At 36.1% G+C, this 14788-nt stretch overlaps 1 protein-coding gene across 2 annotated transcripts; it reads right to left on the bottom strand.

Moving 5' to 3' along the window:
* Window positions 1-7998: 7998 nt before the first annotated feature.
* Window positions 7999-9382, bottom strand: LOC101176156 (small proline-rich protein 2B). Of its 2 annotated transcripts, none has more exons than XM_012511069.1 (2): window positions 9338-9382; window positions 7999-8629 (listed from the first exon to the last, which is right to left on the bottom strand). In XM_012511069.1, exon 2 carries the CDS (start codon window positions 8608-8610, stop codon window positions 8392-8394), a length of 219 nt encoding a protein of 72 aa, XP_012366523.1. In that variant the 5' UTR covers window positions 8611-8629; window positions 9338-9382; the 3' UTR covers window positions 7999-8391. The 2 variants fall into 2 exon arrangements, with proteins under 2 accessions (XP_012366523.1, XP_004089950.1); XM_004089902.2 differs by having other exon boundaries at window positions 9334-9380.
* Between the last annotated feature and the right edge of the window lie 5406 nt (window positions 9383-14788).

Below are 14788 nucleotides of genomic sequence, written 5' to 3'. Positions count from 1 at the left end.
TGTATGAGAAATGATAAAGAGAGCCTCTCAGGTTGAAATAAAAAGATGCTGGGCCAGGCGCAGTGGCTCATACCTGTAATCCCAGCATACTGAGAGGCAGAGGTGGGTGGATCACAAGGTCAGGAGTTCCAGACCAGCCTGACCAACATGGTGAAACCCCATCTGTACTAAAAATACAAAAATTAGCTGGGTGTGGTGGTGTGTACCTGTAATCCCAATTTTGTTCGTGTTTCCTTATTTTCCCTTTTGACATATTTTGGAAGGAAACCACAGCCTATGCACATTCACTATCTTGAAAAGATTCTTACAAGGAGAAGTGTCTAATTCATTCTATCATTTACCATATGTCCTTCTTAATCTCATTAACATTAAGCATACAGGAGTACTTTACATTACTAATAACTCTTGAAACTGTGCTCTTAAATATTCTGATCTAACATACAGAGAAAGTAAAAGTAGAACCTATAAGGCCTATTCACTTTGGGAAGGTTAGTGCTAATGAGCTATTCAGTTTCTTATAAGGATTTAGCCTAAAATTTAGGTAATTTGCCACCAGAAGAAATGTGATATTTGAATGATTGTTTTTTATTAATGTCCCAAACAGCTAACCACATAACAGTAAATTAGAGGTGACATTATATATACTTTCACATGGAATGCTAAATATCTATATATGTTAATATTTTACAAATAAACACATCCACATATTGCTATTTACTGTATTTAGATTTATTTTCTTGTATAACTTAGGAGGCCGAGGCAGGAGAATTGCTTGAACCCAGGAGGTGAAGGTTGCAGTGAGCCAAGATTGCACCACTGCACTCTAGCCTGGGCAACAGAGAGAGACACTGTCTCAAAAAAAAAAAAAGGATGCTGGAGAGAAACTGTATGAAGATATAAAGGTATCCGATAAATGTGCACAGGTACATGAAAAGCCAGCATTATTGTAATTTTAGCTTGTAACTCCACTTTTTATTTTCTACAAGATTTAAAATGCAAATGTATACAATATAATTAAAAAACTATCTTAGTGAACATACAATGTATAAAAATGTAATTTGTGAACTCAACATAAAAAGAGGATGGGGTTGTATGAGTTAACTTTTCTATGCAATTGGAATTGTTGGTGTTAATGCTAATTAGATTAGTATAACTTTAAGGTATTATGTACAGTCTTCACTGTAACCACAAAATAAATATTTTAGAATACACACAATAGAAAAAAGACAATTTAAAAAGTTTTACTACAAAAAAAAAACTAAACACAAATCAGGCACTAATGAAAGATAACATAGAGAAAAGAGTAAATGCAAAAAGAGGACCTACCTCATCAGTTATTATTTTAAATGTAAGTGAATTAAACTTTCCCCAGCAACAGAAATTGGAAGTATGGATCTTAAATTAAAAAATCGATTCAAATGTTTGCTATTTACAAGAGACTAACTTTACAACTAAAGACACAAAGAGGTTGAAAGTAACAGGATGGAAAAAGATATTTTATGTAAATAGTAGCCACAAGAGACCAGAGGTGGCTACAATAACATCAGACACAATTAAGTTGAGTACTGTTACATGAGACTATAAAGGACATATATATTGATAAAGAGATTTATTTACTCAGAAAATATAGAAGTTATAAACATACATTTCCTAACATTAGAACTCTAAAACATATGAAGATACATTGAGAGAAATTAAAAGAAATTGATAGTTCTATAATAAACGTTGAAAACTTAAATACTTCACTTTCAAAAATGGCTAGAATAGTAGAAGTTCAAAAAGAAAATAGATGACTTAAAAATATAAACCAATTAGTCCAAACAGAAAAATACACAACACTCTACCCACCAACAGCAGGATACACCCTACAGTTTTCTCAGGAGAACATGGAACACTCTCCAGGACAGACCACATATTAGGCTAGAAAATGAGTTAATATATTTTAAATGACTAAAATCATACAAGATACTTTCCCAATTTCTTTGGAATGAGACTAAAAATCTATAACCAACTTAAAACTGGAAAATTCACACATTTGTGGAAACAAACAAACAAACAAAAAAACACTCTTAAACAACCAACAGGTCAAATAAGAAATCACGGGAAAATTAGAAATAGCTTGAGACTACTGACAACAAAAACACATCATACCAAAACTTCAGGATTGCAGAAAAAGCAGTGCTAACAGGGAAATTTATAGCCATAACCACATACATTTTTAATTTAAAAAATTCTCAGATCAATAACTTCATGCTACACCTTAGGAAAATACAAAAAGAAAAGTAAACTAAACCCTAAAAAGTAAATATGAGAGACTAGAATGGAGATAAATAAAATAAAATAAAAGACAAGAAAACAATAGTAAAAATCAGTAGATAAAACCAAGTTTTATTTCATTGAAAAGGCAACAAAACTGACAAATTGTTAGATTAACTACAGAAGAGTAAAATGATGTAACACTCAAATAGCTAAAATCTTAAAAGAAAGTGGGGAAGTTACTAGTGATTTTACAGAAATGAAGAGAATTTTAAGGGAAAACATAGAAACAATTCTATTGTCACCTTATCAGATAACCCAGTTGAAATGAACAAATTCTTAGAAATATATGGTCTACCAAACCAAATCATAAAGAAATAGAAAATTTGAAGAGATATATAAAAAGTAAGGAGATTGAATTACTAATCTAAAGTCACACAAGAAAGAAAAGTGTTGACCCAGAAGGATTTATTGGAAAAGTATATACCAATCCTTCTCAAACTCGATCAAAGAAGAAAACTTAAAATAGAGAATACTTCCTGCCTTATTCCATGAAGCCAGGATTACCCTGATAGAAAATTCAGACAAAGACACTACAAGGAATGAAAACTACACACCAGTATTCCTCCTGAATATTGATGCAAAAAATGCTCAAAAACATTTAACATACCAGATAATTCCTGTGGCTCTGGGCAAGATGGCCAACTAGATGCAGCCAGGTAGAATAGCTGCCACTGAGGGACAGAGACAACTGGCCCACTTTTAACAGATTTTCAGAGGGGAGGCCCTGAGAGTGAAGCAAACACAAAACAGAAGAAAGCAGGGATTGTAATCCCAATTTCAGACAAAAGAGACTTTAAACCAGCAAAAATCAATAAAGACCAAAAAAAGCATCATATAATGGTAAAGGATTCAACGAGAATACCCAACTGTCTTAAATATAAATGCACCCAACACAGGAGCACTCACATTCATGAAGCAATTTCTCAGTGCCCTTCAAAGAGAATAAGACTCCCACACAATAATAGTGGGAGACTTTAACACCCCACTGACAGTATTAGACAGATCATTGTAGCTGAAATTTAACAAATATATTCAAGACTTGAAGTCAGCACAGAACCAAATGGACCTGATAGACATCTACAAAACTCTCTACCCAAAAACAGAGAATATACATTCTTCTTTTAGCCACATGGCACAAACTCTAAAATCAATCACATGGCAGGAAATAAAACACTCCTCAGCAAATACAGAGGAACCGAAATCATAACAACCAATCTCTCAGAAGACAGCACCATGAAATTTGAAATCAAGACTGAGAAATTCATTCAAAACCATACAATTACATGGAAATTTAATAAGTTGCTCCTGAATGACTTTTGAGTAAATTATCAAATTAAGGCTAAAATCAAGAAGTTCTTTGAAACTAATGGGAATGAACATACAATATACCAGAATCTGTGGACACAGCTAATGCAGTATTAAGAGGAAATTTGTAGCACTAAATGCTCACATCAAAAAGTTAGAAAGACATCAATGTAACAACCTAACACCACAACTAAAAGAACAAGGAAACCAAGAGAAAACCAACCTCAAAGCAATCAGAAGACAAGAAATAACCAAAATCAGAGCTAAACTAAAGGAGATTGAGATATAAAAAAAATCAAAATGTCAACAAATCTAGGAATTACTTTTAAAAAATAATAAAATAAATTGACTGCTAACTAGACTATAAAGAAGAAAAGAGAAAATATTCAAATGAACACGGTTAGAAATGACAAAGGAGACATTCACAGTTGAATTCTACCAGATGTACAAATAAGAGCCGGTACCATTCGTGCTGAAACTATCCCAAAATGTTGAAGAGGAGGACTCCTCCCTAACTCATTCTATGAGGCCAGCATCATCTTGATACCAAAACCTGGCAGAGACACAAACACTAAAAAGAAAATTTCAGGCCAATATCCTCGATGAAAATCAATGCAAAAATTCTCAACAAAATACTGGCAAACCTAATCCAGCAGCACATCAAAAAGCCTATCCACCAGAATCAAGTTGGTTTTATCCCTGGGGTGCAAGATTGGTTAAACATACACAAATCAATAAATTTGATTCATCACATAAACAGAACTAAAGACAAAAATCACATGATTGTCTCAATAGATGCAGAAAAGGCTTTCCGTACAATTCAACACCTCTTCATGTTAAAAACGCTCAGTAAACTGGATATTAAACAAGTGAATATTCCTCAAAATAATAAGAGCCATCTGTAACAAATCCACAGTCAATATGATACTGAATAGGGAAAAGCTGGAAGAATTCCCCTTGAAAACCAGCACAATACAAGGATGCCCTCTCTCACTACTTCTATTCAACATACTATGGAAATTCTTGGCCAGAGCAATCAAGAAGGATAAAGGTGGAAAGGGGATCAAAATAAGAAGACAAGAAGTCAAATTATCCCTGTTTGCACACGACATGATTCTATATCTATAAAACCCTATAGTCTAGGAACAAAAGCTCTTTCAGCAGATAAACAACTTCAGCAATGTTTCAGGATTCAAAAACAACATACAAAAATCAGTCAGTCAATCACTAGCACTCCTATATACGAGCAACAGCCAAGCCAACAGCCAAATCAGGAACACAATCCCATTCACAACAATGGCAAAAAGAATAAAATACCTAGGAATACAGCTAACCAGGGAGGTGAAGGATCTCTACACAGAGAACTACAAAGCACTGCTGAACAACATCAGAGATGACACTAATAAATGGAAAAACATTCCAAGCTCATGAATAGGAAGAATCAATACAGTTAAAATAGCCAAACTCCTCAAAGCAGTTTACAATTTCATTGTGATTCCTCTCCTATCAAACTACCAATGACATTCTTCACAGAACCAAAAAAGAAAAATTATAAAATTCTATGGAACCAAAAATGAGCCTGAATAGTCAAGGTAATTCTAAACAAAAAGAACAAAGCTGGAGTCGTCATGCTACCTGACTGCAAGCTGTACTACAAGGCTGCAGTCACCAAAACAGCATGGTACTAGTACAAAACAGACACAGAGACTAATGGAACAGAATAGGGAACCCAGAAATAAAGCAACGCACCTGTAACTATCTGATCACTAAAAACGTGACAAAAACAAGCAATGTGGAAAGAACTCCCGATTCAATAAATGGTGCTGGGATAACTGGCTAGCCCTATGCATAAGATTGAAATTGGATGCCTTCCTTACACTATATACAAAAATCAACTCAAGATGAATTAAAGACTTAAATGTAGAGCCCCAGATTATAAATACCCTGGAAGACAACCTAGGCAGTACCATTCTGGACATAGGGACAGTCAAATATTTTATGACAAAGACACCAAAAGTAATTGCAACAAAAGAAAAATTGACCAACAGGATAAACCGAAGAGCTTCTGCACAGCAAAGAAAACTATCAACAGAGTAAACAGACAACCTACAGAATGGGAGAAAAGTTTTGTAAAGCATGCATCTGATAAAGGTCTAATATTCAGCATCTATAAAGAATTTAAACAAATTTACAAGAAAAAAAACAGCCCCATTAAAAAGTGGGCAAAGGACAGAAATAGACACATTTCACAGGAAACATACATGTAGCCAACAAGTATATGAAAAACAATGTCAACATCACTGATCATTAGAGAAATGTAAATCAAAACCACAGTGAGATACTATCTCACACCAGTCATAATGGCTATTATTACAAAGTCAAAAAATAAAAAGTGCTGGAGAGGTTGCAGAGAAAACGAATGCTTATACAGTGTTGGGGGAAGTGTCAATTCGATCAACCATTGTGGAAAACAGTGTGGCAATTACTCAAACAACTAAAAACAGAACTACCATTCCAACCAGCAATCCCATTACTTGGTATATACCCAAAGGAATATAAACCATTCTGTGTCATAAAGACACATGCACATGTTATGTTCATTGCAGCACTATTCGTAATAGCAGACATGGAATCAAACTAAGTGCCCGTCAATGGTAGACTAGATAAAGAAAATGTGATACATACCCACCGTGAAATACTATGCAGGCATAAAAAAAGAGATCAAGTCCTTTGTAGGAACATGGGTAGAGCTGCAGGTCATTATCCTCAGAAAACTAATGCAGGAACAGAAAATCACTTATAACTGGGAGCTAAATGCTGAGAAAACATGGACACATAGAGGGGAACAACAGACAATAGGGCCTATTGGAGGGTAAAGGTGAGGGGGACAGAGAGGATCAGGAGAAATAACTAATAGGTACTATGATTAATAACTGGGTGATGAAACAAGCTGTACAGTAAACCCCGGTGACCTGCATTTACCTATATAACAAACCTGCACATGTACCCCTGATCTTAAAATAAAAAATTTTTAAAAATAGCAGATACTGGACAAGATGCAAAGAAAAAAGAAGCCTATATACTTCTGGTGGGAATGTAAATTAGTACACCCGCAGTGGAAAACAATACAAAGATTTCTCCAAAAACTAAAAATAGAACTACCATTCAATCCTGCAATCCAACTACTGTATATCTATCCAAAGGAAAAGAAATCAGTCCATCAAACAGATGCCTGAACTCCCATGGTTATTGCAGTACTATTCACAATAGCGAAGATATGTAACCTAAGTGTCCATTAATGAATAAATGGAAAAAGAAAATATTGTATAGACACACAATGAAATCCTATTTTGTTGTAAAAAAGAATAAGATCAAGTCATGTGCAGCAACATGGATGGAACTGGAGGTCATTATGTTAAGTAAAATAAGTCAAGCAGGGGAAGACAAATACTGCATATTCTTACTCATCTGTGGGAGCTACAAAAGTTGATCTATAAAGATAGCGAGTAGAATGATAGTTACCCGACGCAGGGAAAGATGTTCAGGGGGTGGAGAATGAAGAGATGCTGGTTAAATAGTACAAACATAGAGAGACGTAAAAGAGGTAACTTTAAACATTTGATAGCGGAGTACAGTGACTACAGTTTACAGCAATGTACTGTATTTTTCAAAATAGCAAAAAGAGAGGAATTAAAATGTTCCCAGGAAAGAGAGAAATGATAAATACTCAAGGTCATGGATTCCCTAAATTTCCTGATATCCTGACGTGATCATTACACATTTGATCCACGTAACAAAATATCACATGTACCCCAAAAATATGTACAAGTATTATGAATCAATTAAAAAGAACAATAGGGAGTCTTCTTATTTCCTGTATTAGTTACATCCAAGCCACTCTCTTTCTGGAACAAATATCTTGGTGGTTGTAGCAAGGGGCGATGATGATTATGATGATGATGATGCTTCTGGTGGAAACGATATATCGCTGCTTATTAGCAGCAAATTCAATAAAATGACTGCTGTTATGTGTCAGGCATTGTGCCAACCAAATTTCAAAATTTCAGATAGAAATTAGATTTTATGACTTAGACTACTTTATGATGTAAATATTGTTTGGTTCACTTTGCAGTAAAAAGATAAACATTTGGAGAAGTGGAATAATATATTCTGCAAATCAATCAAACACTAAGAAAAATAAAAGGAGTATAAAATGATACAGAAATAATACTTGGTATGACCCAAAATTCATATAGCAACAATTGTAAGATCTTCCCTGAGGATCACGGAAAGATAGGAATAAATCTAAATGATCATATCACATTGCTAATAAAGCAGATTTGAAAAGAAACAAAAGATCCATTCACAAATATATATGCATAGATACTTTATTCAGGGAGTGAAAGATAAGTGACATTTGCACAGGTGGTAGAAGCTCATGCCCAGATGAAAGACAGACACAGAACACATCAACAGAATTCTCTGATGGTTCCCAGGCACACAGCTGCAGCTCCTTCTGCTGAAGCTCTGGGAACTAACAAAGCCGAGGTTCCTTTCCTCAGTCTCCACCTGGACAGTGGCAGTATGGCAGCCTTAGAAAGGAAACCTTTTGCTATCAGGGAACATCATGGGCAGATCACAGGCTAAGGGGAAAGAAGCTCCCTGTGTATCCATGGTAGGTTTTGATGAGAAGATGCAGGTGAAGCTGTGGAATGAGGTTAGCCAATTATTCTTATCCTTTCATGGTCCTCATGAATCCTGAAGCTGTTACTTGCTCTTGGGTGGATACTTTGGCTGGCAGGGTGGGGAAGGTGTCACAGGAGGATATTTCTGCTGGCACTGCTGAGGTGGGCAGGGCTGTGGACACTTTGGTGGTGGGCAGGGCTCAGGGCACTTCGGGGGTGGACATGGCTCTGGGCACTTTGGCGTGGGGCACACAGGAGGTGGCTGGCAGGGCTGCTTGCACTGCTGCTGTTGATAAGACATCCTGCTGGAGTCTCAGGATCTGAAAGAAATGATATGACAGTGTTCACAGGAATGGAATCCTCCAGAAAGAGCAGCCAAAGCTTATGTAATACCATGGAATATTATTTCTCCAATCTGCAAACATTTATTTAAACTCTTAGCTCCCTTTTCATGACTTCCTGTCTTCTTTCCACTTTAGCAAGTTGCTTCATCGGCCCTAGGAAATCCTGCCTTTCCTCATACAATTTTTCCAAAGAAAACATCTCTGTAATAAAAAAATCCAGCATGTTAATCCAGGAAATTAACATCTTCAGGAAAGGCAGTCACAAGTTTAGACCCCCTGGGCAATCTCACAAGCTATTCCTATCATCATTATCTGTTGTAAACTCTCAGTGGGTTGACTTGGGCACAGAGCAAGGGCTGTTCAGGAAGAAGTGCTGGCTCTCACATCTGCTAACACAGAAACACTTGAAAAGGACACCAGAAAAATATGGAAAAGAGAAAAATACTTCATCCTTTTCTTCCAACCAAAGCTTTCCTATTAACTTCTCTGTCCGTATGAACATATAACTGTAAATTTTTTAAAAAGCTGTGTAAAACACTCTATCACGTAGTCTAATCCTGTAGTTCCATCCACTAAGTACCATCAAACCCATGATTATAGGTTTGAATACACCAAACTTGCTAGATTCAGATTAAATTCAACATTTCAGGGCAAAAAGAACAGAACTCAAAGAAGCAGACTCACCAGGTTCTCCAAAGCAGATCGGTGCTCGAGTACCAGGAGTTTAGGAGTTGGGCAGCAGAGAACCTCTTTATAGGGCCAGCTACCCCACCCAGCAGGAAGTGGAACTGCCTAAACTGGGCTGGTCCAGCAATGTCCCAACTAAAATGCAAATTTATCCATAACTGGCATGACAGGGATTCTCAAACTGGGAAATATCCTGTTCTGGGACCTCTCCGCAGGATTAAGTGCTCCTGACTCACTGAGGCCCTGCCTTAGATCTCAGTTTCAGTGACTTACAGCAAAGAGGGACTTGGGGGATTCTCTAACTGGTGGTCAAGGGCTCTCTTTCTTGACTGGGGGCAATGAATGCTTCCTGTCTTACACATTCCCTAAATCATAAAACTTCCTGCCCTGATCCACTTTAGCTGAATGCCATATTGTTGCACATGAACCCATCTCCACCCATTCTTTCCTAGTACGATTTGCCAGTGTGCTAGAAGGACCTAATAAAGGCCTGAGTTCTGGCCCCAGATTTTTTTGCTAAGTTGTATGACCACAGCCAGGTCAACTCTCCTCCCTGGAACTGTAAACAGAGGAGCATCATACCTACCTCTGGTTTTGAAGGCAGTGACCACATTGTGCCATCTGTTGACCCTGTTCAAGCCTGAAATTTTCTACTTCACCTCTATCTTTCTCTCACAGAACCCCAGGTTTTACCTATATTCCTTTTCTCTTTGAAGTTGTCTTACACACCTCTCATAGAGGCACTTGTGTCCCCGGACAGACACCAGAGTGAGATCCAGTCTCCCTAGTAGGTTTGCTAGTGCTGCTATCAAGGATGTGTACTACAGCCTTTTTATTTATAGAAATGTACTTAGTCACCACATTAAGGAAATGGAGAGAAGAGAACTAAAGTTACAAGCATTCATTTTGAATCTATGTATTGAACCATGCCTGTATGTTTCCCTGTGAACATCCTATAGAGAACAAAATGCATAGACTCACAGTATCTTATGTAAATAGAGAAGAGAAGGGCTTTTCGCTTCTCAGAGTAGAGAAGGCCAGAGGACTTAAAGTCTGAAATCCAGGGGAAAATATAAACTAAGTGTGATTCCATATGTTTGCTTTCTCTACCTGTCTTTCCAAACAGGTTTTAGTCTTTGAAAGACAGTATTATTTGTTTGTATGTTCTTCCTTTGTCTTTTCCCAAAGCCCTCTAGCCCCACAACCTGCTAGATTATCAAGTCACACCCCAATGTATACCTCTCATCTGTCCATTTTAGTACACATTGTTCACTCGATACGTATGTTGTCAATGTGAATGTCTTTCACATCTTTTTAAAACTCTTCCTGCAATCAATGGGGCTTACTAAACATCATATATTAAACATTTAAAATACTGCTGCTGGAGCTTCCTTATCTGGGCCAATAATCAGGAACCTTTCCAAGAATGTGGTTTTATAATTGGAGAAGAAGGAGGATGAGGAAGATAAGAAAAAAAGAGGAAGAGGAGTGACTCAAATTCTTTGGAGCACTCACCAGCTATGCTCCAGATAGAGCAAGAGTACTGAATCAACCCAGCATCACATCTCTCAGTTAAGCAATTAGGTTTCCAGATCTGCAATTGCTCCAGTCTCTAAGGAAGGGCTTTTGGCCAAGATCACCACGGCCAGACACTACAGAAATAGAACTGTCATGTCAAGACCTTGAGTCCAGGTGTTTACAAATAGTGTTCTCACCAAATGCTTCCACATGCCAGGTACGGTGGGTGCAGTAAAGGGATTTCACTCAATAGGTCCTCTACTCCTCCCCAGAGCCTCACATCACATCTACAACACAAATCCTTACAGAAATGTCTTGTTTCTGCCATGCAAAATTGGAAAATTGGCTGCCAAATGAGATCCCTGTGTGAGATAATACAGTTTCAGTCATGCCCTGAAACTTCCCTTCTGAGAACACCCCACTCAAACAGGCTGCTTATCACAGCAGTGCAGGCACCAGAGTGGCAGCAGCCCTAGTGCTCCCAGCATCTCGGACAGGCTCACTTTATGAGTTGAGATGGTGAACTGGAAACTCAGAGTTCCTCACAGACCAGCTACATGAAGAGTGGCCACAACATGAAGAGGGGCAGCTAACAGTCACACCTTCCCCAGGTTAGGACATCCAGTCCCTGAGACATAGAGCAAGGCATACTTCACACACACACACACACACCATGAGTCTTTATCTATCATCTATCTGCATGTCTAGAGAGCTTAGCTTTATCTTCTTTAAGAGTCTGATAGCCTTAGGTTCATTCCTATTACTTCTACTCCATAATTTTCTAAGGGATCATTAAGTATGAATTATTAGTACTTAAAAATGACAGGAAAGAACAAACACTTAACTTTTTTGCTATTCACAAAGTATATTTGAATTTTATTAATTATTTATTATTTTTATTATTATTTATATATTCACTCATTTGTGCGTGTGTGTGTTTATAATGCTATGAAATTTACATCACATACGTAGCTTTGGCTACTACTACAATCAAGATACATAACTGTTCCATTACCACAAGGCTCCTCTGCTCCCCACTTATAGCCACCCCTCCTTTCTCAAATACTTACCTCTAGTAAATATTACTCTTTTTCTGTCTCATGATTTCATTATTTTAAGAATATTTTAGTGAATTTATACATCATGCAACCTTTTAATAATTGCTCTTTTTTTCATATAACAATTTCATGGATATCCATTCACTTTATGCACTTTTAATTTTGTGTAATACTTGATTCAACATTTTATCTCACATTTCAATACTATACATTCCACCAAACAAAATAGTACTGGCAAATAAAGATTTAAATTAAATATGAAAAAATAAAGAAACAAAATTGTGGTAAAATATTCTTGATAAGCTCAGAGAAAGGGTAACTGCAATTCCCCATGCATATCTGTCTTCTGCTTTTATTTCTGAATGAAAGGCTAAGCATCCATTGTCCTTCCATGCTGAATCCGATAAATTACAGAACATTCATATGGTAGAATAGTGAAAATCATTAAGGTGGATGTTGTGGAAAATTGTTTAATATAATTTAAAACATTAGAGTAGTACTAAAAACATATAAAGCATGACATCATTCTCATCAACATTTATTAAAAGATAGGAAACATATGAAACAATATATTAAATGTGATTATATATGGCTGGTGAAATTACAGATGATACCTATTTTCTTGTTTTACTTTTCCAAGTATTCTCCAAATGTTACCTATTACTGAGTAAGGAATCTTAAAATTCTACTTTGAAAAGTTGACAAGAGACAAGCCTGTCCATTGCTCAGTTAATCAGATAATGGTCTTTTTTATTTTTTCGGCATTTTTGGGCAGATGCTAAAGGTGGAGCTGGATGGAAGTAGCAGTTGTTATATTGTTATAGCTCTACATTTGATCACATCCCTTCTAAAATCTCTCTTGAAGAAAACCCTGATAATACTCCCCATCCTCATAGCACTGACATAAATACACTGAAGCCACAGATGTGCAATAACCATATGTATCTATAAAATAATTCACCAGGCCAGGAACGGTGGCTCATGACTGAAATCTCAGCACTTTGGGAGACCAACGTCGGTTGATCACGAGGTCAGGAGTTCAAGACCAGCCTGGCCAAGATGGTGAAACCCAGTCTCTACTAAAAATACAAAAATTAGCCAGGCGTGATTTCAGGGGCCTGTAATCCCAGCTACTCGGGAGGCTGAGGCACAGAATTGCTTGAACCCAGGAGGCGGAGGTTGCAGTGAGCTGGCGTCACGCCTCTGCACTCCAGTTTTGGTGACAGAGCAAGACTCCGTCTCAAAAAAATAAATAAATTTCAAAAATTAAAAATAAAAAAAAACAGTTCACCAAAATTGGCAGATCATACTAGAGTAAAAAAAATCAGGAATGAGTTTGTCTACTATCCAAGAGCCAGACAGATAGAAATCATAACATTGGCCATAATACGATGAAATTGGAAGAAATGGATGATTAGTAACAGGTGATAAAGATAATAGAACAAAGTGATAATAATAGTACCTACCACTAAATTGTCATGAGAAAAAAATTAAATCGGAGACTGCATTTAAAGTATTTAGCACAGGCTACAGATAGTACTCAAAATACTAAAGAAACACATGGCTAATCAAAGAGATAGGGGCAAAATATTGAAGTCAAGTTGTTTATGGTTGAGAAAGATATTTGCTTTTCTTTAAGACCTTTTATATCACCCTTATTTTAAGTGTGTGCCAGAAGTTTTTAGGACAAAGCAAATGCAAATATATGATTTGAATGAAGTGTGCAGAAATCATAAGATAGACTGATCTTGACATTTACTCTTATGTGATAAAAACGAGAGTTAACCTAAGCAGAAATTTAGAACAAAGGATAATGTTTCTGTGTTATTTGGACTCTCTACAGCTTTCCTCTGAATTCAGATAATAAAAAAAACTAAAAACCATAAATAGCAATATATTGATTTGTTGATTTGCAAAATATTAACATGTATAGATATATTTATTCTGTGTGAAAAATATATAATGTTTTATTCTTGTGAAAAAATATACAATGTTACTTCTAATTTAGTCTACTGTTACTGTGGTTAGCTGTTTAGGACAATTAAAAAATTGCTCATTTAAGTATCACATTCCTTCTGCAGACTACCTAAATTTTAGGCCAAATCCTTGTAAGAAACTGAATAGCTCATTAGCACTAATCTTTCCAAAGTGTATAAACCTTATAAATTCTACTTTTATTTTCCCCATATGTTAGATCCAAATGTTTAAGAGCAAAATTCAAGAGCTATTAGTAATGTAAAGTACTCCTGTATGCTTAGTGTTAATGAGATTCAGAAGAATATATGGCAAATGATGGAATAATTCAGATACTTCTACTTGTAAGAATCTTTTCAAGATAGTGAATGTGCATAGGCTGTGGTCTCCCTCCAAAAAAGTCAAAAAGGAAAACAAAGAAACACAAACAAAACTGTGAAAAAATTTGGAGAAAAAAGACTATCTGAACTCTTACATAGGATGAGAGTCCTGAAAATTCTACTGTAAGTTTGAGAAAATTTAAATAAAGTATAAACACTAAGAAAAAAATCAAAATTAACTCACAATCTTAAAAGATAAACATAATTTTATGATACGATCCAGCTACAGCACATTCAAAAATTGATCTAGTACATTTTAAAATATGTCAACACAAAATAATGTGCATTCAAATAATTATATCACGTTTAGTAATAATATCCACTATCTGTGATCTACCAAGATGTCCTTCAATAATTAAATGGATAAACTGTGGTACATCACACCCATGCAATGGAATACTACACAATTATAACATGGAATGACCTATCAAGACTCACAAAGACATGGTTGAATTTGAAATGCAAACTGATAAGTTAGAAATGTCAGTCTCAAAGGCTGTAGGCCCATTTATATGATT

Source organism: Nomascus leucogenys, chromosome 12, assembly GCF_006542625.1.
Source record: "Nomascus leucogenys isolate Asia chromosome 12, Asia_NLE_v1, whole genome shotgun sequence".
NCBI lineage: Eukaryota > Metazoa > Chordata > Mammalia > Primates > Hylobatidae > Nomascus > Nomascus leucogenys.
Note: the sequence above shows the minus strand (reverse complement) of the source record. Positions and strands in the feature narration are given on the sequence as shown.